The sequence below is a fragment of the Anomaloglossus baeobatrachus genome, chromosome 1 (assembly GCF_048569485.1).
Source record: "Anomaloglossus baeobatrachus isolate aAnoBae1 chromosome 1, aAnoBae1.hap1, whole genome shotgun sequence".
Classification (NCBI taxonomy): domain Eukaryota; kingdom Metazoa; phylum Chordata; class Amphibia; order Anura; family Aromobatidae; genus Anomaloglossus; species Anomaloglossus baeobatrachus.
In genome coordinates, this window is record NC_134353.1 from 25,879,134 (window position 1) to 25,904,953 (window position 25,820).

General features: G+C 46.3%; 1 protein-coding gene across 2 annotated transcripts in view; it reads left to right on the forward strand.

Annotated features, from left to right (window-relative positions):
* The window catches only part of ZNF638 (zinc finger protein 638), a 423,199-nt gene that overhangs the window by 173,977 nt on the left and 223,402 nt on the right, over positions 1 to 25,820 (forward strand). For both annotated transcript variants that reach the window (XM_075346112.1, XM_075346120.1), the window contains exons 2-7: positions 6,635 to 8,543; positions 11,827 to 11,888; positions 14,055 to 14,090; positions 21,897 to 22,159; positions 22,445 to 22,908; positions 24,479 to 24,619. In XM_075346112.1, the coding sequence (XP_075202227.1) occupies positions 6,635 to 8,543; positions 11,827 to 11,888; positions 14,055 to 14,090; positions 21,897 to 22,159; positions 22,445 to 22,908; positions 24,479 to 24,619 (2,875 nt within the window). The remainder of the gene's footprint in view (positions 1 to 6,634; positions 8,544 to 11,826; positions 11,889 to 14,054; positions 14,091 to 21,896; positions 22,160 to 22,444; positions 22,909 to 24,478; positions 24,620 to 25,820) is intronic.

A 25,820-nucleotide genomic window follows, 5' to 3' on the forward strand; every position in this document is an offset into this window, starting at 1 on the left:
CCACTGGGCTGTCCCAAACACAAACGGATCATGACTGATCCGTCAAAAAACGGATGCACAGCGGATATAACGGACGCAACTGATCAGTTTTTTCACAGGATTCCTGTGAAAGGAATCCTGTGAAAAACACATCAGTTGCATCAGTTGACATCTAAGGGTACTTTCACACATCCGGATTTTTGCTCTGCGGCACAATACGGCGTTCTGCAGAAAAACCGCAACCAGCTTTTGTAACGCCGATTGCGTTTTTTTTTTGCATTGACTTACATTAGTGCCGCATTGTGCCGTAGGGGCTTGCGTTCGGTCCGGTTTTTGCCGCATGCGGCAGATTTAGCCGATGCGGCGGCCGGATCGAACGTACCCTGCAACGTTTTTTGCTCCGGCAAAAAACACCGCATCGCGCCGCATCCGGCCGCTGCGGCGCATTTTTCAATGCATCCCTATGGAGGCCGGATGCGGCGCGATGCGGAAAAAACCGCATCCGGTCGCCGCATGCGGTATTTTCCACTGCGCATGCTCAGTAGCATGCCGCAACCGGAAAAAACCGGACCGGCCGCATGTAAAAACTGATGCAAAGGATGCGGTGTTTTCACCGCATCCGTTGCATAGTTTTCACAGCCGGATTGAGCCGCAGGGCTCAAACCGGATGTGTGAAAGTAGCCTAAAAAACAACTGATCCGTTGCTGACGGACCTGACGGATTGAAAACAACTGAAGTGTGAACTTAGGCTGGTTTCACACTACGTCTTTTTAACATCCGTCCTTAACGTTATTTTAGCGGACAAGCGGATCCAGTGCAAATGCGTTTTCATTTCAATGCATTTGCAATGGACTCGCGTTAACGTCCTTTCACCTGCGTTTGCGTGCGTTATAGTGAGGATCCAGTGACTTGCAGTTTTTTAACATGTTTCAAAAACGCTACTTGTAGCGTTTTTGAGCTCCGTCCAAATACTGCAAATTGCTGGATCCTGACTATAACGCACGCAAACGCAGGTGAACGCTGGCGTGCTGATAGACAGGATCCTGCTTTTGTACTGAGCATGCCCAGAAAGTACTGAGCATGCCCAGAACCAGTCTCGCGTGATCTGTCTCTCTCTCCTCCTCCCTCACCCTCTCTCTCTCTATCTGTCTTTCCCCCTTCCTCCCCTTCCTCTCTCCCCCACCTGAGAGCTGCGGACACTCGTAACCAAGGTAAATATCGCGTAACCACTTCTCTTAGTTACCCGATGTTTACGTTGGTTACGCGTGCAGGCAGCCCGGCTCCTAGCAGCTGCAGACACTCGTAACCAAGATAAATATCGGGTATCCAAGGCCGATGTTTACCTTGGTTACCAGCGTCTGCAGCTGTCAGAAGCCTCCTCCCAGTCTAGTTCCCCTCACTCCCGATCACATGACTCCAATGCCCGCCCCTAAACATCCAGTGCAGGATCCTGCAAAATAACATATGCGTTTGCATACGTTATTTGCTGTAAAAGCAGGATTTGTACTTCCGCTAAAAAAACGTTTTCAGCGGATGTTAAAAAGACGTAGTGTGAAACTAGCCTTAGCCTAAGGCAGCGACATGGTCCTCTACCTTTTTATAGGCACTACAGGCTCGATTTGTCTTCCTCTTCTGATCTCACTTTTGGTAGAAGGGTTCTACAGACAATGGTCACTCCCTATATTCCTTATTTTCTGTAATTCTCTGTGGTGCTGTCATGCGTGAAAGAAAAATCAGTAGTTTTACTTACCAGTAAAGTTTCTTCAGAACCTGTGACCGCACCCGTATATTCCCACACTTCATGTTGTTGGGGGTTTATAAATAAAATAGGATATATATGGATTTATATAAGCTGTTCCTGTGGTGTGGTTATGTATATAGGATAACCATGTCCACTTGGAGGTCATCTCATGCTCTGTAAGCCAACTGATGTGTGGCAGAGACGCCACCCTTTTATTCAGTGGGTTTCTTGTCCTTGAAGGGCAAATCCCCTCTTCGTAGTGCTGTCATGAGTTCTGAAAAAAACACTGGTAAGGAGCGATGTATTTTCTTCATATTCTACTATGGTACTTATATGTAAAACAAACCGTAACCTTGTATACTTATCATTGTAGCCATACTTGTGCTCATTTATAGCAATTTATAAGTGTGGTCTGTTTTCTAATCTTTCCGATACTCCTTTCAGGGCTGTGGAGTCGATAAGCCAAATCTCCGACTCCTCAATTTCACTTTACTCCCTCATACGTGACTCATGTTTGTGACAAATTTATTGTAGTAAAATGGTAACATTGGGCTTTTAATCATCATCATTATTATGATGCAATAATCAAGCTGTTAGACCTTATTGGAATAAAAGTTTTGGAACACAAACTTTAATAAATTGTAAATATGCAATACACTATGCAGTAAGCAGGGAAAAGTGTTTTGAACAAATACGTACGGAATAACATTTGTGCAGTCTATGAATTTGTTCTGAGATAGTATGGCCTTCATCAGATCTTTCTTCATGGATAACCTAAAATGTAATCATTTTAAGGCTAGAGAACAACCTCTCTACACTATCTTGCGTTTGTGGCAAAGCGGTAACCACATGGGCAACATCTCTAACAATTTCAGGGTATAAAGGAATTGCCTCATGCACAGTCAGTTTTGATGAACGGCTGAACTTTTCTATTTTTGAGAGTGAAAAATTTTGCTGAAATTGAGTAAATCTGTTTGCTGTGGGTGTGGAATCCTTCTTTTTTTCCCCCCCTTTTTTTTTTTCTTCCCTGCGGCAACGCTTTGCTGCTCTATGTTGTCCAAATACTTTTCAAAATAAACTTGTCTGAGGCTGAAGATACAGTAGCACTGGCAGGATCCCAAGTCCTCTTGTCCTCTTTCTTTTAGCAATTCTGTAGCCGCTCATCCTGATACCTCTGTCAGAGCTTCTTTTTTTTTAGTAAGCTGTTGATCATCCAGCAATATACGATGACTTGGGTCCTACATACACAGCTGCCAGAAGAATTTTGTTTTCTAACCGCAGTCTCCATTTCATTGAAGCAGCAATGCCATCTCCTCTTTGGGACAGGCAAAACGGCAAGTTCTTGCACTCCTCTTATGAAAATGCTGGCAGTTAAATCCTCAGCTTGTAATTTTTTTTAGTCACTGTAAATGGGTGATGAAGCAATTCCTTCAATTCAGCCATCCGAGTCCATTGACATTCATTTAGTGTTACCTAAGGGTTGGCCATGTCTACAAGAAAGGCTTTCGGCTCAAGCAATTGCTCAATCATTAAATAAGTGCCGACCCAGCGAGTAGCTTGATCGACAATTGCCCCTTTTCCAGCACGTCTCTTCAAGATGGAATCAATTTTAGGGGTTTTGGTGGCAATAACCAATTTCCTCACTTTGCCAATCAGAGTTCCAGCTTGGCCCTCTTGCAGACTTATTGCCAGCTGTAGTATCTGTACAACACAGTGCATGTGATAATAAATAGTAGAAAGATATGAAGCCGCTTCAACAAGATCATCTCATTCTAAAAGATCATTTATTGAAAGTTTAGACTTACCTTAATCCTACTTTCCTGTTCACGCCAGAGTCGCTAGCAGTTTTGAGATGATCCAGTTCTGAGATGATTGCAGGTATTCCTTGTGTCTGTTTTTACCCTTTATCTGTAGAGGAGATTTGTCACTACTTATATCATGTAGGTGAAGTGCAGCCCAGATTCATCTCAACTAAAACCAGAGCTCAGATCAGGAACAGAGCAGACATTTATACAACATTTCACAACTGTCCCAAATTCTTATGAAAAAAATATTCATCACATACTGCATTGAGCCGCTGTACCCAATTTATTATGTATTTTAGGAGTCGGTCCATTTAATATAGACTCCACCAAAATGGGCACAGACTCCACAGCCCTGTTTCCAATACCCCTTTATATATGTAGAGATGTATAATATATAATGTTATACTGGTAATTGTTTTAACCTAGCGCCTGCGGGACCTGATTTGTGCAATACTATTCAGTTTTTGCTAATTGTTCAGAAAATTCAGAAGAAAGAGAATAAAATAAAAATAAATACAGATCTTCTATACTTTTTTTGTTATAGAAAATACTTCTACTGTTTGTGAATTGAGACCCTGAAATGCAGGTTTGACCTGGAAATTAGTGAATAAATGAAATAAGTTGCTGAATGTATGAAGCTTCGCTGTATACTGTAAATGTTGTTTTACTATGGTGACACATTGGCTGCTTTTATATAGTTATGCTATTTAGTGAATACTATTCCCTCTGGCTGCAAATAGCCGATGTATATGACACGCCCACTCCAGGGCCGGAGGTACTCGGACCTGGGCCGGACTAGTCCGGGGATGTCAGCGGTGGCAGGGTCCAGCTCTGTGACCCTGGCGGTGTATTTTAATGAAGGGGGATGATGGGAACTGTGGTTTAGTGATAATTAAAGTTCGTGACGCCACTTGCAGTGTGTGACTGAGAGGGAGCCGTCGCTGCGTAGTCTCTCACTGCTGGGGCTGATGGTGTGACGCAACTAAGATGTTATGGCCCTCTACAAGTAGCGCTAAGCTCCAGGGAAGAATGTTGATGGTTGAAGTATAATGAAAGTTGGTGATGCAGAGATGCGGGAAGAATTCAGACGACACAAGGGCTGCGGTTCAAGATGTTTACTCACAGATTGTCTTTTATGCCCGCGGGGTGCCGATCTTCACCAAGATGGGCTCCAGGCGATCCCGAACTCTTCGGATCCCAGTGCCGATATTGTGACTGGTGGGCCCTTCCTCTATGCGCTCTGTTGTTGGTGAGTCCCCGTGGTTTAGAGCTACTTGGGGTCCTTTCCTGGTCTCACAGTCCTGGCCCGTATGGTAGGCAGCTTAAACCTCTCAATGGGTTGGATCTCGGTCCCAGTTCCCAGGTTCCCTCTTTGCTGCTGTGCCTCGGACTCTAAAGTCGGTGAGGAACCTTGATAATCCTCTCACCTAGCAGACTTATCAGGTGAGCCAAAAGCGTCGTCCTGAACTAGGGCTCTGCACCTCGACTGCGCCGGTCCCGGGGATCTGACGCCGAATCACACCGGTGACCGTAACTCCCACGTCCCACCGACGTCACTAGGGAAACTCCTCTCAGCACCGAAGTTCCTCCTGACTGACTTTTAAAATGTACTAATGGTCCTTTTTGGTTCCTCACACTCCCTGGTGACTCCTCCTCACTGAGTCCCGGACCCAGGGGATTGGGAGTCCCCAAGTGCGGTGGCATCCTATAGACCCGACCCTGGTCCCAGTCCCCATTGGGGAGGGAAGTCTGCTGTGTGTAAAGGATGTGGTGTTGTGTGGAACCGGCACTGGTCACCTAGGAATCCGGGATGAGCACAGCACCTAAAATCAGGTGCAGTACCCTGTGGTGCCACATATACGTCTGACAGTCCTTCTACAGCTGGGAAGTTACTGGCAGAATTTATAAGGCTGAAATTATCTTCAAATCCATGTTAGGTCAGAGAGTACCAACGATTCAGAGATGTCACCGTCTACTCGGCCGCCTGCCTGCACTCGCCATTATAACCAGGCTGCCCTGGCATCATCGTCCCTGGTTAGTAGTATTTCTGATGCTATGTTGGTGTTAAAATCCGTGTTGGCTAAGACTATCATCACAATCGGTGGACATCTATAAAACTGCAACCTAAAGCCTAGGTCTACATGGTGACGTGTCGCGCTGCATTGAATCATGATTTGCTATACTGCTGCGTTGTCATATGACGCAAATGTGATTTATTGGTGACGGTCACGAGTCGCCGTACAGTTTAACACAAGAATGCAAGTTGTTGTTGGGTTCTTTTTTTTTTTTTTTTCTAAATCATTTTACAATTAAATGGCTGCTCTGAAATAGTCTCACGACAGCAAGTCACAGGACAAGTTAAACAGATATTTTCGGTCTTAGAATTCCTTTCTGACCCCATATTTCCATTACGCCCCAGTCTTAGTCTGGAATTGTATATTCATAAATAAGAGTATTCCCCTCGAATTTACTATGGTTTGGTGCCTACAGGATCTGAGCAGTGTCTGTTCCTGGTCATTGCTTTTTAAGATGGGAACAGTATTTGATGACTATTTTATTTAAAGAAAAAGTTACCCTGAAATATGTATGTAAAAAACAAAAAAAGGCAATTGATAGCTTTTTTTCCCCAAAGCCCATTTATGCTGACCAGTTGGCCTTCTGCAGTAAAAACCATTGAATCCAAGTGTCTACTGTTTATCGGTCCTTGAAAATGGAGCTGTTCACTGTTAACTCTTCCCTCATATAACGATGCAAGGGGTGATTGCAGCTGGCTATTATGCTGGTACTGAAGTATGGAGGGTGGCCAGAACAAAAAACGATTACATGTTAAGTCGGTCATCAGAAAACCGCATCTTATTTTATATATTTTCTTCTTGTATATGCTGATTGTTCTCTAAACAAACAAGGTTTATGATTTCACATCCTTTTTTGCTGGTATGAACCTTCATTCATCAATGTAAAAATGGCTAATGCGTCCTCAAAATAAGAAGTTACTACCAGACAGCTTTGTGCATAGGCTGCTATTTCTGTATTTCCATCTCTGGTTGTACCCTCTATTTATAGATTGAAATTATGAAAAATAATCTAATACCTGTGTTTTAAATTTCAGCTTTGTGTTGTTCTTGGAAAGTTGTGCTCCAGTTGCGAACACCTTGAACTTTGGAGTTTCTAGTCCAATCCTCTTGAGCCCTACTCATTTGCAGCTTGCCCAAATTAAGACTCAGTTGGCGCTTCACCATTTGACTTCCGTCACCTCGAACAATACTTCCTCAGGTTTTGCTTTGTTAAACCAGGCTTTGTTGAAATTAAGCACTGCTCACGCCATGTTTAACCGTGGAGGCTTTACCGGGCAGAGGCCAATGGGCCATAATCCTATGAATCAACCCAGTATGAACCTTCCTGCACTGAATATGACTGGTATGAACATGTCTGGAATGAATATGTCAGGAATGAGCATGCCTGGAATGAACATGTCCGGTATGGGTATGGCTCCCATGAACCAACCAAATATGAATCTCCCTGGTATGAACCATCCTGGCATGAACAATCAACATATGGGTCATCCTGGAATGCCACAACAAAACATAGGCCTATCTGGAATGAATCAACCAAATATGAATATGAATCTAAATCGAATGAATCAGCCAAATATGAATCAGCCAAATATGAATATGACTAGAATGAATCAGCCGAATATGAATCCAATTCGAATGAACCATCCAGACATGAACCAAGGAGGAGGAATGGGTTTCCGTCCAGAAATGAATAATCAAGCATTTGGTATGAGGCCTATGGACAATACTGGATCTTTTGGTGGAAATACAGACCCAATGGGAATGAAGGGAATGCCGATAAGATCGCCAATGCATGCTCCTCCTGATAGACTCATGGGTCCACAAGTGATGCCCCAACGGTTTTCAAGCCCAAATGTCCCTATGCATCATGGACAACCAAGAATGCCAACCCAGACCCAAGAAATTCCTTCTCTTGTAAATCGAGTGCTGACACATTCCTCAGATTCCATGATGATGAAGCCTAAAGCTCCTTTACATGAGCCTATGCATGTCATAAAGAAACCATGGGACAACAATCCCAATGTATATGGAAACGTAGGTCAAGACATGGAAATGAAATCAGTCCCAAGTGGCCCGTCGCTTGATAATGTTTCCAAACCCCAGAATCGGTACACGAATGAAAGTGCCTCAAGTATTTTGGAAAGCTTTGGCCTGTCAAATGAAGACCTAGAAGAGCTCAGCCGCTATCCCGATGATCAGCTGACACCAGGAAACATGCCTAGTATCTTAAGAGACATCAGACTACGTAAACTGGTTCATCCTGGCCCTTCATCTGTTCCTGATCAGCCTGCTGGGAGAAGACCGGCAAGTGAAGCCATGACAAGCAAAATTATTGATTACGGACATTCAAGCAAGTACAATTATAGTGAACCAGCCGCATCTGTACACACTTACAACTCGCCAAGAACCGAGAAAAAGCCTCCACCACTTATGAAACAGACTGTAACACCGCTCATTGCGAAGCCAGACATAAGTCCTCAAAAAGGAATGGATAACAATATTCCCACTATATCTAGAGGCATGAATAGAGGCCGCAAACCCATTCAACCAGCTCCTTCAAGGCCTGAAAAAAACAACATTAAGACTTTAGTTGGAGAAGATACTACTGCACCTAAGGCCATAGTGACCATCCCTCCTAAAGAAAAACCAGTGATCCCTATTAAAGCTGCTGCCCCTGTGATCCCTGCGGTGGCCCCTCCTGTTCAGAAAGAATTTACTCCGGCTGTCCAAGTTGTGGCTGCTGTTAGCCAAGTCACCTACCAACAACCCACTGAAAAGCCTGCCGCCGGAAAAGGCACCTGGGTGCCCAACTTGTCTCAAGAAGAAACTAAGAAAATGAAGAAGTTACCGACTCCTTCAATGATGAATGATTACTATGCCGCTTCTCCTCGAATATTTCCTCATATCTGTTCTCTGTGTAACGTAGAATGTAGGCACCTGAAGGTGAGTGTTTTCATGTTTGTATGTATATAACATTAAGTGTATGCATGCTACGCCACTGATAAGTACAGCTCACAGTAGGCTTTACCTAGTGAAACTGTGCCTAATGTTTAAGAAGGGCCATACAAGGCACCTGTGTATTGTCCCTTTACTACCCAACTTACCCAGACAGTGTACATCATAGTCCTATATCCTATCTTTCCTGACCAAAAGGGACTTGTTTTTTTTATAAAAATTTAGTATTCGATATACTATGATTCCCAAATAATCGCAGTGAAGGATGCAAACTTTCTGGTGGTGGGGTTTAGATTATTCACTGGGCAAGGCAGATAGGGGAATTTCACCGAAGTCTATTGGAAAGTTTACGAACACCAGGCCCTGCCGTTTAGGAGCGAACATTGAAGAATCAAGAAGACTGAGTCGAGAATTCAAGATCTGCCCACACCTTTATGTCGTGGCGCGATGGTCTGTACGAATGTTTGGATGGACCAGCAAAGTTGTGAAGACTGAAGTGGCTTATCCAAGACAACATACTATTAAAGTATTGTGCCAGGATTGGGAGGGGGGGGCAGGGAATGTTATTGTAAAAGGTAAGTTTGGGCAAGGTCACTGGCTACGTTGGGCTTGAGCTTGGTGTGGGTACGGCATCTAAATCCATACTTTGTGACAGCTGCTAGTTTCTTCTGGAACTGTTTGAGGGGTGGTGTATTTTTCATTTTTTTAATGCATTTACAAATTTAAAGAACTCTAGGTTATCACGTCATTAGCTATTTATTTTGTTTTTGTAGTTTCGTATATTTTTTTTCAAAAAGATTTCTCTTTAATGGTTAAACAGAAAATCCTCCATGTGGCATCTTACAGAAGTGAGCACCACGGCCACACCAGTCAGCATCTCCATTTCTACAGCTGGGATAATTCTGGTGCTATGAAAATGATTTTAAAGGGAACCTGTTACCAGGTTTTTCCCATATAAACTGTGGCCACCACTAGTGTAGTAAGCCCTTTAAATACAGCGTTCAAGAATGCTGCATATAAGTTTCCAAGCCGATCTGTGTAACATAAAGGCATTTTATTTTACTCCCCTGCGGGGCGGTCCAGCCTGATGGGCATCGTTGGTCTTTATCTGGCGCTTCCTCTCTTCTTATCGCCGTCCTTCTTCCCTTCATTTTGTAGATATCGTTTCCTATATCATCCACAGAGTTCTCCATTGTGCTTCTACGCACACTCTCACCTCCTTGCTGATGGCAGCGCAAAGTACTATAGTGCACCGGCATTCTTTAACCTTTCCCCGCGCATGCTCTGCCCTCAGCAGGGCAGAAAGAAGTGCGTAGGAGGACACTGCATGGCTGACGTAGGCTGCGTCATCCACACAAAGCAGGGAAAGGACGTTAATTGCAAGAAGAGAGGAGGCACAGGACCTAGAGCATCGAGGCTCATCGGGCCGGACCGCCCCGCAGGGGAGTATAATAAAATATGTGGGTTTTTTTTTTTTGTTTTTTTTTTACTGTGTGCAGAATTATTGAGCAAAAAAGTATTTTGATCACATGATACTTTTTATACATGTCCTACTCCAAGCTGTATAGGCTTCAGCGCCAGCTACCAATTAAGTAAATCAGGTTATGTGCATCTCTGTAATGAAAAGGGGGATGGTGTAATGACATCAACACCCTATATAAGGGGGGCTTCACTATTAGGCAACTGGGTCAGAAGAGAGATTTGACGGGCTCTGAAACGTCCAAAATTGTGAGATGTGTTGCAGAGGGATGCAGCAGTCTTGAAATTGCCAGACTTTTGAAGCGTGATCACCGAACAATCAAGCGTTTCATGGCAAATAGCCAACAGGGTCGCAAGAAGCGTGTTGGGCAAAAAAGGTGCAAAATAACTGCCCATGAATTGAGGAAAATCAAGCGTGAAGCTGCCAAGATGCCATTTGCTGCCAGCTTGGCCATATTTCAGAGCTGCAACGTTACTGGAGTATCAAAAAGCACAAGGTGTGCCATACTCAGGGACATGGCCAAGGTAAGGAAGGCTGAAAAACCACCACCTCTGACCAAGAAACATAAGATAAAACATCAAGACTGGGCCAAGAAATATCTGAAGACTAATTTTTCACAGGTTTTATGGACTGATGAAATGAGTGACTCTTGATTGGCCAGATGGATGGGCCAGAGGCTGGATCAGTAAAGGGCAGGAGCTCCACTCCGACTCAGACGCCAGCAAGGTGGAGGTGGGCACTGGTATGGGCTGGGATCAGCAAAGATCAACTTGTGGGACATTTTCGGGTTGAGGATTGAGTGAAGATCAACTCCCAGACCTACTGCCAGTTTCTGGAAGACAACTTCTTCAAGCAGTGGCACAGGAAGAAGTCGCTATCGTTCAAGAAAAACATGATTTTCATGCAGGACAATGCTCCATCACATGCATCCAACTACTCCACAGCGTGGCTGGCCAGTAAAGGTCTACAAGATGAAAAAATAATGACATGGCCCCCTTTTTCACCTGATCTGAACCCCATAGAGAACCTGTGGTCCCTCATAAAATGTGAGATCTACAGGGAGGGAAAACAGTCCACCTCTGGGAGCAGTGTCTGGAGGCTGTGGTGGCTGCTGCACGCAATGTGGAGCGTAAACAGATCAAGCAATGACAGAATCTATGGATGGTGGCTGCTGATTGTCATCAGAAAGAAAGGGGGCTATATTGGGCACTCATTTTTTGGGGTTTTGTTCTTGCATGTCAGAAATGTTTATTTCTACATTTTGTGCAGTTATATTGGTTTACCTGGTGAAAATAAACAAGTGAGATGGGAATATATTTGGTTTTTATTAAGTTGCCTAATAATTCTGCACAGTAATAGTTACCTGCACAAACAGATCCTCCTAAGATAGCCAAATCTAAAAAAAAAACCCTCCAACTGCCAAAAATATTAAGCTTTGATATTTGAGTCTTTTGGGTTGATTTGAGAACATAGTAGTTGATCAATAATAAAAAAAAAACCCTCTAAAATGCAACTTGCCTAATAATTCTGCATAGAGTGTATAGATGGTCTTGGGGACTCATATACAGTATTCTAGAATGCTGTATATAGGGGATTACTGGTGTTGGCTGCAGTTCATATGGGGAAAACTTAGCGATAGGTTCTCTTTAAGAAAAGGGATTTTGGTGCGTTTTTGGTTCTGTTTTGAAAATTTAATTTCTCCCCTCTTCCTTTCTCCCCCTTTTATTAATTCTTTTAAGCCAAGACAACCAGTATCCCATCATGACTGTTCTCCTCTCCATTATTGTTTAGGACTGGATTAAGCACCAGAATACTTCTTTCCACATTGACCGCTGTCGGAACCTGCAACAACAGTAAGAGTAATTCTTTATGCTTTGCTGCAAAAAAAAAAAAAATCTCTGGATTTTACCAACAAAGGATAAAGATCTGAGTAGATTGTATGCTTCTGCAAGGTTTGGCTTTTCAGTGTTAGTCTTCGAGAGACCAGCTAGCGATATAACCTTTAGGCTATGTGCGCACGTTGCGTACTAGCCCTGCAGAATTTTCTGCAGCGATCTGAAGAGCACATGTGCGCTTCAAATCGCTGCAGAAAATGTCCTTAGAAAAAAAAGACGATTCCATGCGCTTTGCCTGCAGCTCCTGCCATAGACAGAGCAGGAGCTGCCGGCAAAGCGCACGGAAGAAGTGACATGTCACTTCTTGAACACAGCGCTTCGGGCAGCAGCCGAAGCGCTGCGCTCCAAGACGCCACGTGCGCACGGCCCCTGCACAATCTCCATAGACTGTGCAGGGGACGCAGGACGCATGCAGTTATGCTGCGCTACATGAATTACGCACACGTGCGCACAGCCTTACTCGCGCATGTCAGACAGGGAAACCGGTTCCAAAATTTTCTGCGGCTTCTGCCAAATGCCCAAACTTAATACAGCATGGGTTTTCTCAGCCATCTAATAAGATGTCAGTGTATTATGCAACCCAAGGAGCACATAGCTGCGTTTTAAAGGGTTACTCTGCAAGAGACGGAAACTGCTTCTTATAAAAGGTCTCAGTCTTGGGTACACAGGCAGCAGCAGACATCATAAAGTGGGGGCTGATGGGATCCATGGCTACTCTTCAGTACACAAGAGTCAAACATTGCTTCTTATATAACTCCATGGAGCAAACACAGCTCAGCTTTTGTGTTTTTACTTGATACTCGATTTTCCCACACACTGTGAAATCTGCCAGCAGAGAAGCAGGAAGTCTCACACAGATGTCATACAGCGACAGTGGAGAGCCACCTTCAGTCAAAACAAATCTTAGAGGGCCAAAGCTCTCATTACTGAATTTTATTTTTTTGAAAGGATTTTTAGTTTTGTTACGAGGATTTTAAAAGTGTTTTTATTTCTTGATATTCCCCTAGAAGTGAATGAAGATCTGTAAAGGTGTTGTCCATTATTGGGCATTTATGGCATATCCATAGGAAGTAGAATAGCTGCAGCTGGGGTGTGCGTCTGTAGAGAACGCCGCGTGGTGCCAACAGGGCGCTCTGTATATATGTGAACAGAGCTGTACGTACATAGGCCCCACTTGCTTTTTGCCTACACATGACTGGTCTTGGTTGTGGCATCTGCCGATTGTCTATGCAGTAGAGTAGATGGCTGTAACACCCCTCCATGACAGGGCTATCTACCTGCCGTCCCGTCCCCCCAGTTCTTTTGAGAAGCCATAATATATATTTTTCTGTCCACATAGCCACATGAAGGGGTTTTTTTGTTTTATCATGTGAAGCACTAGAAAGCGAGGGATAAAATTCCATGTTCACTATACAGTAAAACTGATCAGGAGAAATGATTCTCCAGGTTAGAATGATTATGGAGATTTGAACTTTGTAAATTAGTTTGCTTCCTATTTTTTTTTTTTTTTAAAATGTTGGTTAATTTTTTTTTATTTTTTTTTCCCTGTACTGGTTAGTCCCCCTTAGCAGACTTGAACCTGCAGTTATGAGATTACTTGTACTATACACAGCAGTGCATCAGCACTGCAATGTATAGCGAAAATCACAATCTCCTATGAACGCCAGCTGAACACTGGCTTTCCCAGGAGAAAAGTCATGACAAGCACGGGGTCTTCAATAGACACTCAGCTATCATGGCAACCCCTCGCCACCCTGCTATCACATCAGACATGTTGAGCACGTGGAATGTGGAATGAAGCCCCCCACCTGAGTGCACACAGTAAATACTGCTGTGAATCTCTGACAGCAGTGTTTAGCAGGGCTCAGTGTTATCCCTAGAAATTTTTTTTTCTTCTTTTTGATATGCCATAAATATCTCAGGTGAACATAAACTAAAGGTTTTCTTACATACGAGTACATGAGTGTTCACAAACATCCCATGAATGAAGGAGCAGAGATCTGTTACACATTTGCACAACTCTGAATCGGGTTAGAGACGGCATTTCCCAGGTTTATTCGCAAGTATTCTCCTGATTGAAGGATTTATTTTAATGTGTTCTTTCTGATCTTTCTTTGTACACAGATATCCTGACTGGAACCCAAATGTTTTGGCTGTCAGGTAATATCCTATTTTAATTGAGAGGTGCTACAGTGCCTTGTGAAAGTATTCGCCCCCTTGACTTTTTCAACCTTTTCCCACATTTCAGGCTTCAAACATAAAGATAAAAATGTTAATGTTCTGGTGAAGAATCAACAAGTGGACACAATTGTGAAGTTGAACGAAATTTATTGCTTATTTTAAACTTTTATAAAAAATAAATAACTGAAAAGTGGGGTGTGCAATATTATTCATCCCCTTTACGTTCAGTGCAGCAAACTCACTCCAGAAGTTGATTGAGGATCTCTGAATGATCCAATGTTGTCCTAAATGACAGATGATAAATATAAGCCCCTGTGTGTAATCAAGTCTCCATATAAATGCCCCTGCTCTGTGATAGTCTCAGGGTTCTGTGTAAAGCGCAGAGAGCATCATGAAGACCAAGGAACACAACAGGCAGGTCCGTGATACTGTTGTGGAGAAGTTTAAAGCTGGATTTGGTTACAAAAAGAATTCCACAACTTAAGACATCCCAAGAAGCACTGTGCAAGCGATCATATTGAAATGGAAGGAGTATCATACCACTGCAAATCTACCAAGACCCGGCCGTCCATCCAAACTGTCATCTCACACAAGGAGATGTCTGATCAGAGATGCAGCCAAGAGGCCCATGATCCCTCTGGATGATCTGCAGAGATCTACAGCTGAGGTGGGAGAGTCTGTCCATAGGACAACAATCAGTCGTACACTGCACAAATCTCTCCTTTATGGAAGAGTGGCAAGAAGGAAGCCATTTCTCAAAGATATCCATAAAAAGTGTCATTTAAAGTTTGGTGTCTCCAGGTGGCTTGTGGCAAACATGTAAAAGAAGGTGCTCTGCTCAGAGGAAACCAAAATAGAACTATTTGGGCACAATGCCAAACGATGTGTTTGGCGTAAAAGCAACACAGCTCATCACCCTGAACACACCATCCCCACTGTCAAACATGGTGGTGGCAGCATCATGGTTTGGGCCTGCTTTTCTTTATCAGGGACAGGAAAGATTGTTAAAATAAATGGGAAGATGGATGGAGCCAAATACAGGACCATTCTTGAAGAAAACCTGTTGGAGTCTGCAAAAGACCTGAGACTGGGACGGAGATTTGTTTCCAACAAGACAATGATCCAAAACATAAAGCAAAATCTACAATGGAATGGATAACAAATAAACGTATCCAAGTGTTAGAATGGCCAAGTCACAGTCCAGACCTGAACCCAATCGAGAATCTGTGGAAAGAGCTGAAAACTGCTGTTCACAAACTCCTCCATCCAACCTCACTCAGCTCCAGCTGTTTACAAAGGAAGAATGGGCGAGAATTTCACCTCTCCATGTGCAAAACTGATAGACACATACCCCAAGCGACTGCAGCTGTAATCACAGCAAAAGGGGGCGCTACAAAGTATTAACTTACAGGAGATGAATAATATTGCACGCCCCAATTTTCAGTTATTTATTTTTTATAAAAGTTTAAAATAAGCAATAAATATCGTTCACCTTCACAATGGTGTCACTTGTTGTTGATTCTTTACCAGAACATTAACATTTCTTTGTCGCTCCATTGGGAGACCCAGACAATAGGGTGTATAGCTACTGCCTCCGGAGGCCACACAAAGTATTACACTAAAAAGTGTAAGGCCCCTCCCCTTCTGGCTATACACCCTCCCGTGGGATCACGGGCTCCTCAGTTTTCATGCTTTGTGCGAAGGAGGCACACATACATGCATAGCTCCACTGTTTAGTCAGCAGCAGCTGCTGACTATGTCGGATGGAAGAAAAGAGGGCCCATACTAGGGCCCCCAGCATTGCTCCCTTCTCACCCCACTATTTGTCGGCGGTGTTTGTTAAGGTTGAGGTACCCATTGCGGGTACAGAGGCTGGAGCCCACATGCTGCATCCTTCCCCATCCCCCTGCGGGCTCTGGGTGAAGTGGGATTTTACCGGTCTCCAGGCACTGAGACCGTGCTCCATCCACAGCCCCTGGAGAATCTGCTGGAATGGAGCTGAGTATCGTCAGGGACAGGCCCTGCTACATCAAGGTACTCTGTGTCCCCGTACATATCGCGCGCACACCGCAGCATTGCTGGGTGTGTTAGTGCGCCGGGGACAACAGCGCTGCGCGCTGGTGCCATTCCTATCTACAGCTCTGCTGAGAGGGGACATGTGTTTGAAACTGCTGCGTGGCCACGGTTGTCAGTTGTTAGCGCTGCGGCGCGGCTGGGATTTGTGGTGCGCCGGGGACTTCCGCGCTGGCCGTGCATATATGACGGCCGCGCTTATTACTCGAGTCCCCGGCTTTTTGCGGCCTAGTTTCGTTTCGTTCCCGCCCCCAGGCCTGCCAGTCAGGGGAAGGGCGGGACGCTGTACAGCATGGCAGCGCAGAGGGCTGGAGTCTGCTTTGCATACTCCAGCCCTCACACTGGGCACAGTGGGACGCCAGTTTCCCGCACTTTGTTTGTGGCACGCCCACGGTCCGCCCCTCTTCACAGGACGCCGGCAGCCATTCCTGTGTGCAGTCCGAGCTGGAGAGAGGAGACTGGGAGACCCAGACACGGGATTCTAGTGCCCACACACCCGCTTTCAGCGGTCGGTAAGCTGCCCTCAAGGGCTGACCCCCACTGGTGCCGAAGTGTATATTTGTATTTTGTGCTTGCAGCTATACATTGCACTGTACGATCACTAGTGATTCTCTGCTATATACCCTCCTAGATTACTCAGAGGACACAACAGCATGTCGACCGCAAAAAGCAAAGGTGCCAAGGCACAGGCTTTTTATGCTGCTTGTACCGCATGTGGGGCTGTTCTACCGGCAGGTTCCACTGACCCCCACTGTGTGCAGTGCTCGGCCCCTGTGGCACTTGCTCGGCCGGGGCCTCTGCTGGAGGTGACCCAGGCAGAACCTCCTGTAAATACTGTCCAAGTGACAGGGACGGAGTTTGCAGTCTTTGCCGACAGATTGTCTGTGACTATGACTAAAATTCTTGAAACATTGCAGTCTAGACCAGTAACTCAGACCATGGACACTGTTAACTCATTGCTCCCTGGTCCCCCTCAGTTGGAACAGCTCCGGGATCCGGGGGCGTCTCTTGCATCCCAGGGTGATGGCTCTGACACGGACGACAGTCCCAGACAGCCTAAGCGAGCTCGCTATGAGCGGCCCTCGACTTCATCACACTGGTCAGGGTCCCAGCAGGACGCCTCTCTGTATGATGAGGCGGAGGTAGCTGATCAGGATTCTGATCCTGAGACCGCTCTCAATTTGGATACTCCTGATGGTGACGCCGTAGTGAATGATCTTATAGCGTCCATCAATAAAATGTTGGACATTTCTCCACCTGCTCTTCCTGTGGAGGAGACAGCTTCACAGCAGGAGAAATTCCATTTCAGGTATCCCAAGCGTAAATTAAGTGTATTTCTGGACCAAGCTGACTTTAGAGAGGCAATCCAGAAACACCACGCTTATCCGGATAAGCGTTTTTCCAAACGGCTTAAGGATACACGTTATCCTTTTCCCCCGGACGTGGTCAAGGGCTGGACCCAGTGTCCCAAGGTGGATCCTCCAATCTCCAGGCTTGCAGCTAGATCCTTAGTTGCAGTGGAAGATGGGGCGGCACTTAAAGATGCCACTGACAGGCAGATGGAGCTCTGGTTGAAATCCATCTATGAGGCTATTGGCGCGTCGTTTGCTCCAGCATTCGCAGCCGTATGGGCACTCCAAGCTATTTCAGCTGGTCTTGCACAGATTGACACGGTCACACGTACATCTGCTCCGCAGGTGGCACCCTTGACATCTCAAATGTCTGCATTTGCGTCTTACGCGATTAATGCTGTCCTAGACTCTACGAGCCGTACGGCAGTGGCGTCCGCCAACTCCGTAGTTTTACGCAGAGCCTTGTGGTTAAGAGAATGGAAGGCAGATTCTGCTTCCAAGAAGTGTTTAACCAGTTTGCCATTTTCTCGTGACCGACTGTTTGGAGAGCGCTTAGATGAAATCATTAAGCACTCCAAGGGTAAAGATTCTTCCTTACCTCAGCCCAGACAAAACAAACCCCAACAGAGGAGAGGACAGTCGGGGTTTCGGTCCTTTCGAGGCTCAGGCAGGTCCCAATTCTCCTCGACCAAAAGGACTCAAAAGGATCAGAGGAGCGCAGATTCTTGGCGGACTCAGTCACGCCCAAAAAAGACAGCCGGAAGACCCGCTACCAAGGCGGCTTCCTCATGACTTTCGGCCTCCTCTCTCCGCATCCTCGGTCGGTGGCAGGATCTCCCGCTTTGGCGACATTTGGCTGCCACAGGTCACAGACCGTTGGGTGAGAGACATTCTGTCTCACGGGTACAGGATAGAGTTCAGCTCTCGTCCTCCAACTCGCTTCTTCAGAACTTCTCCACCTCCCGACCGAGCCGATGCTCTGCGGCTAGCGGTGTCCACTCTAAAAGCGGAAGGAGTGGTGACCCCCGTTCCTCTTCAGGAACAAGGTCACGGTTTTTACTCCAACTTGTTTGTGGTGCCAAAAAAGGACGGGTCATTCCGTCCCGTTCTGGATCTAAAACTGCTCAACAAGCACGTAAAAACCAGGCGGTTCCGAATGGAATCCCTTCGCTCCGTCATCGCCTCAATGTCTCAAGGAGATTTTCTAGCATCAATAGACATCAAGGATGCTTATCTCCACGTGCCGATTGCTCCAGAACACCAGCGTTTCCTACGCTTTGTTATAGGAGACGAACACCTTCAGTTCGTAGCTCTGCCTTTCGGGCTGGCGACAGCCCCACGTGTCTTCACCAAGGTCATGGCAGCAGTAGTAGCAGTCCTGCACTCTCAAGGTCACTCTGTGATCCCGTATTTGGACGATCTACTGGTCAAGGCACCCTCTCAAGAGGCATGCCAACACAGCCTGTACGTTGCGCTGGAGACTCTCCAGAGTTTCGGGTGGATCATCAACTTTTCAAAGTCAAATCTAACTCCGACCCAATCGCTAACATATCTTGGCATGGAGTTTCATACTCTCTCAGCGATAGTGAAGCTTCCGCTGGACAAACAGCGTTCACTACAGACAGGGGTGCAATCTCTTATTCAGGGCCAGTCGCACCCCTTGAGACGCCTCATGCACTTCTTGGGGAAGATGGTAGCTGCAATGGAGGCAGTCCCTTTCGCGCAGTTTCATCTCCGTCCACTACAATGGGACATTCTCCGCCAATGGGATGGGAAGTCGACGTCCCTCGACAGGAACGTTTCCCTTTCTCAGGCGGCCAAGGAATCTCTTAGGTGGTGGCTTCTTCCCACCGCTTTGTCGAAAGGAAAGTCCTTTCTACCCCCATCCTGGGAGGTAGTCACGACAGACGCGAGTCTCTCAGGGTGGGGAGCAGTGTTTCGCCACCACAGGGCTCAAGGGACGTGGACTCAGGAAGAGTCTACCCTTCAGATCAATGTTCTAGAAATCAGAGCAGTGTATCTTGCCCTACAAGCCTTCCAGCAGTGGCTGGAAGGCAAGCAGATCCGAATTCAGTCGGACAACTCCACAGCGGTAGCGTACATCAACCACCAGGGTGGAACACGCAGTCGGCAAGCCTTCCAAGAAGTCCGACGGATTCTGACGTGGGTGGAAGACACGGCTTCCACCATATCCGCAGTTCACATCCCAGGCGTGGAAAACTGGGAAGCAGACTTCCTCAGTCGCCAGGGTATGGACGCAGGGGAATGGTCCCTTCACCCGGACGTGTTTCAGGAGATCTGTCGCCGCTGGGGGATGCCGGACGTCGACCTGATGGCGTCACGGCACAACAACAAGGTCCCGGCTTTCATGGCACGGTCTCACGATCACCGAGCTTTGGCGGCAGACGCCTTAGTTCAAGATTGGTCGCAATTCCGGCTACCTTACGTGTTCCCGCCTCTGGCATTGTTGCCCAGAGTGCTGCGCAAGATCAGGGCCGACTGCCGTCGCGCAAGATCAGGGCCGACTGCCGTCGCGCCATCCTCGTCGCTCCAGACTGGCCGAGGAGATCGTGGTACCCAGATCTGTGGCACCTCACGGTAGGCCAACCATGGGCACTACCAGAACGACCAGACTTGCTATCTCAAGGGCCGTTTTTCCACCTGAATTCTGCGGCCCTGAACCTGACTGTGTGGCCATTGAGTCCTGGATCCTAGCATCTTCAGGATTATCTCGAGGGGTTATTACCACCATGAGACAGGCTAGAAAACCATCCTCCGCCAAGATCTACCACAGGACGTGGAAGATATTCTTATCTTGGTGCGCTGCTCAGGGAGTTTCTCCCTGGCCTTTTGCATTGCCTACTTTTCTTTCCTTTCTGCAATCCGGATTGGAAAAAGGTTTGTCGCTCAGCTCCCTTAAAGGACAAGTCTCAGCGCTATCTGTATTTTTTCAGAAACGCCTAGCACGACTTGCTCAGGTACGCACGTTCCTGCAAGGAGTTGGTCATATCGTCCCTCCTTACAAGCGGCCGTTAGAGCCCTGGGATCTGAACAAGGTTCTAATTGCTCTCCAGAAGCCACCTTTCGAGCCTATGAAGGATGTTTCACTTTCCCGTCTTTCACAGAAAGTGGCCTTTCTAGTAGCGGTCACGTCTCTTCGGAGAGTGTCCGAGCTAGCTGCGCTCTCATGTAAATCTCCCTTCCTGGTGTTTCACCAGGACAAGGTGGTTCTACGTCCGATTCCTGAGTTTCTCCCTAAGGTGGTATCCCCCTTTCATCTCAATCAGGATGTCACATTACCTTCCTTGTGTCCTCATCCAGTTCATCAATTTGAGAAAGGTTTGCATTTGTTGGATCTGGTCAGAGCACTCAGGATCTACATTTCCCGCACGGCGCCCTTTCGCCGCTCGGATGCACTCTTTGTCCTTGTCGCTGGTCAGCGTAAAGGGTCGCAAGCTTCCAAATCCACTCTGGCTCGGTGGATTAAGGAACCAATTCTTGAAACCTACCGTTCTGCGGGGCTTCCGGTTCCTTCAGGGCTGAAGGCCCATTCTACCAGAGCCGTGGGTGCGTCCTGGGCATTACGGCACCAGGCTACGGCTCAGCAGGTGTGCCAGGCGGCTACCTGGTCGAGTCTGCACACCTTTACCAAGCATTATCAGGTGCATACCTACGCTTCGGCGGACGCCAGCCTAGGTAGACAAGTCCTTCAGGCGGCGGTTGCCCACCTGTAGGACAGGGCTGTTTGACGGCCCTATCACGAGGTATTCTTTTACCCACCCAGGGACTGCTTTTGGACGTCCCAATTGTCTGGGTCTCCCAATGGAGCGACAAAGAAGAAGGGAATTTTGTTTACTTACCGTAAATTCCTTTTCTTCTAGCTCCAATTGGGAGACCCAGCACCCGCCCTGTTTTCTTAGGGATTTTTGTTTTTTTCGGGTACACATGTTGTTCATGTTGAACGGTTTCAGTTCTCCGATGTTCTTCGGATTGAATTTGTCTTTAAAACTGTTATTGGCTTTCCTCCTTCTTGCTTTTGCACTAAAACTGAGGAGCCCGTGATCCCACGGGAGGGTGTATAGCCAGAAGGGGAGGGGCCTTACACTTTTTAGTGTAATACTTTGTGTGGCCTCCGGAGGCAGTAGCTATACACCCAATTGTCTGGGTCTCCCAATTGGAGCTAGAAGAAAAGGAATTTACGGTAAGTAAACAAAATTCCCTTCTTTATCTTTATGTTCGAAGCCTGAAATGTGGGAAAAGGTTGAAAAATTCAAGGGGCCTGAATACTTTCGCAAGGCACTGAATGTCACAGATGTTGTCTGGTGCCCTCATAGTAGAAGATTGTGCTTTATTACTCTAGGAAAGAGGACAAGAAAGATGAACCAACCTCAAAGACGTCAAAGTCCAAGAGTCCCAGCCCCCGTCGATCTCGGAGGTCTGGGTCCCTGCACAGAGGACGTAAATCACGATCTCGCAGTCCAAGGTCTAGCGGGAGAAGGTCTCGGAGCCGGAGTCCACGTAGACCTCGGCATAGTCCAAGAAGGTCACGTAGCCCTCGACGGGGCGTGAGGTCTCCTCGCCGCTCGCATTCTCCCAGAAGACACAGGCGTAGCAATTCTCCAGGTGAGACACTATCTGGGTGTATCTGACAGTGCTGACACTAGAAACTTGAGGCTATGTACCTTTTTTGTGTCCGTGTTTTTCTTTTTTTTTTTTTTTTTTTTTCTGTGTCAGCAATATATTTTCTAGTGGAACAGGAAAGGGGTTTTACAATAGAAATGATTAGGAAGACACTTGGATTTTTTTTCTTCTTTCCCTTCAAGGTGATCTTTGTAGAGTTGACCTGCTTATAATAATTCTCATAAATTGTGTGCAAGTGCCCTGATACCGGTTTGTATTTGCTTGCAGATAAGAAGGCTGTGGATGCAGCGGTGCAAAGTTTCATAGAAGCCTCCAAACTAAAATCTGGAGAAAAGGCAAAGCCTGCAAAAGCATCAAGTAATGGCAAGAAACCACCACCCAAGCCATCCAACGACAAGAGCAAGAAGCCGGCCAGTGGTGCACCAGCTCCAAAGAAACCTGCCGCCTCTGCTTCTAAGCCGGGCAGCAAGACTAACTCCAGCAGCTCGTCCGCCAAGCCCGGAAACTCGGCCAGACCTGCTGCCAGCAGCAGCTCAGCACGGAGGCCCAGCTACTCCAGCGCGGCCAGCAAGAGACCAACACCTGGCAGCTCCAACATTAAGAAGCCCTTTGTAAGCACAGCGGCCAAAAAGACCACAACTAGCAATTCCTTCAAAAAGAAACCACAGCCGAGCAAGCCGTCAGCTCCGAAGACTACACCTGCAATAAGCCCCTCCAACCCAATTCATAAGGTGGGTGTCTTATTCTCAGGGGGGGGCAGAAATGAGTCACTCTGTGGCAAGTGAACAGTCGTGGCCAAAAGTTGAAAAAGGCCAGTTTTTATTTTTACTAGTGTTGAGCGGATCCGAACTGTAAAAATCCGGATCCGCGCGGTTTCAGCGTCTGATCCGGACCCGGGAATGTGGCTGCACGATCCGGATCCGTGTTTTTTTTTTTTTTTTTGTTTTTTGGGTTTTTTTTTCTCTGTCTCTCGAGTCCCGCTCCCCATTGACTTGTGTGTCCGGATCGGATCCGGACCTCTTTGTCAACCCGCCGCTGTAATCTCTGTACTTGCAAAAGTTCTTTACTCTGACGAAGCCTCTTTTCAGTAACCATATAAACATCAGACGAAAAGATCTAAAAACATAAAAGCAGCAAAAAGTTTGTTTGTTTTTTTTGTAAACCAACTTTTGTCAGTTTCAAAACTTTTGACCACGATTTCAGTTTGATATTGACAATAGAAAGTAAAAAGACTACTAGCTAGGGGTCTCGAATTTCCGTGTATTTTTGTTTTTTTTCTCCTTTTTATTTACGACTAGAGTTGAGCGGATTGCCAATAATCCGGGTCCGGCGGATTAGCGGCGGGTTGACAAGTCCTGATCCGATCCGGAATCCGGGCCCATATGTCAATGGGGAGAGAGAGAGAGAGAGAGATCGATCGATCGTGAAACCGGAATTCCGGGTCGGACTCGGATCTGCCGCTCAAACCGCGCGGATCAGGATTTTGACAGTCCGGGTCCGCTCAACACGATTTACTACTCAAAACGCTTGAGGTTTTTAAATAGCAAACGCATCATTACTAGTAGACATAGTGGTGATGCGACATTTATAGTCCAAGTCTGTGCAGCTAATCCATATTCTCCTCGGGTGACCCCACAGTAAATTGGGATGAGATCACTGACCCCAGTGATGGGCTGCAGCAGTCACTTTTGTGGCATCTCCACTGCAGCCATGAAAAACATTCTAGTAGAGAGGTAGCACTGAACAGCAGCAGGCGCATGAACTGTGATGCTTTTGGTAAATTCTGTACAGCAGGGATGGGCAATAAAATTTTCGCAAGGGAGACAGTGACTGGTGTGTAGGCCGAACCAATAGAATGAAATTAATTTGACTCAATATATTATGACCATATTTAATACTATTAGTTTAAAAAATATATATATATATATATATATATATATATATATATATATATATATATATATATATATATGTATATATATATATATATATATGTATATGTACATATACACATACACATATACACACACAATGAGCCCCCACATAGCCTCCGATGTACAGTATGAGCCCCCACATAGCCTCCTATGTACAGTATGGGCCCGAAACATAGCCTCCTATATACAGTATGATCCCCCCACATGAAAGTATGAGCCCTACTTGGCTTCCTACATACCTGCAAACATTCTCGCTGTCTCGCGCGTGCTCTCTCCGCGCAATATTCGTCTTTAATGTTTTGGGGATTTTTATGGTTTCTTCTTCTTCTTTTTTTTTTTCTTTCCTGAATGACATTTTCTCTTGCAGTACGTGTCTAAACCCAACTCCGGCACAGTTATTCACGTCACCAACCTCCCAGACAGCGGCTACACCGACCAAGACATCCTGAAAGTTGTCCAGCCCTTCGGAAAAGTCTGTGGCATACTCGTTGTTCAATCGAAAAATGAGGTAGGTCGACCCAAGTAAAGGATCAAATGGGTCCAGAGTTGTCGCAGGAAATTAACACACATTCTGCTAATATAGAAAACATAGAAATCTGATGGAACCAAAATCAAATGTACTTGTTGTGGAGACACGGGGGTCAGTGGGTGCTCTCCTGTGGAGACACGGTGGTCAGTGGGTGCTCTCGTCCGCTGGCCCGGCCGCCTTTAGAAAGACAGCATGGCCCAGGGCTCATCCAAACAGAACGCCGACCTCCTTAACCGTGGGCGGAACACTACTCAGACAACACAGGGTGAGGGAACCACAATATTAAGACTTTATTGGATCCCCAAACAATTAACGGCACATAACACATAACCAGCAAAACCACAGAATGTAACTGGCAACAGTTTCTCCCCCTTCCACTGACTCACCAGGGATTAGACTGTCCGTGCCTCAGAGCTTCCAGGGCTACTTACTCCAATCCAGCAGCACCCCGCTTTCGGCGGGCACCCACAGAGAATGGAATAATGCCGGATTTAGGAAGCTGGCTGAGGACCGCAAAGCCTGTAGTCAGGTGACTGGATTGTCCCAAGCTGGATTCCTTCCTTAGGTAGTCTCAGCCGAATCCTTGCATTCGATGCTGAAGTCCATGTAGTATTATAATCCAGGTTCGGTTATGGCTTGCCAATCGGATCCTCAGGTCCTAGATTGGTATCATGTAGCAAGAGTCTACCCGGGCAATGGACAGTCCTCCTTCTTATACCCCTGAGCTCTCCATTCAGACCATTGGGGTCTTCACGATTGGTGGATAAGACTGGGCTCTTATTGGCTAGATTTTAAGCCGTATACAAAATATCCCTTGTACTAATGGTCTCTGGCAGAGACGAGGGAGAGACAGCAGTTACATCGCATCTAGCAATACACATAGTAATACAGTGGGAGGTTTGCATAATTGATTTGTCTGGGTGTCTGACCTTCACTGACCAAGGCAATTACATGAATCAACAAGAACTTTAACACTAGACTCCTAAAGCTGGGTTCACACTAAGCGACAGCGACAACGACGTCGCTGTTACGTCACCATTTTCTGTGACGTAACAGCGACCTTGTAAGTCGCTGTTATGATCGCTGCTTAGCTGTCAAACACAGCAGAAGCAGCAGCGATCATAACGTCGCTTTGCTACATGTGCAGAGAGCAGGGAGCCGTGCTTAGCGCTGGCTCCTT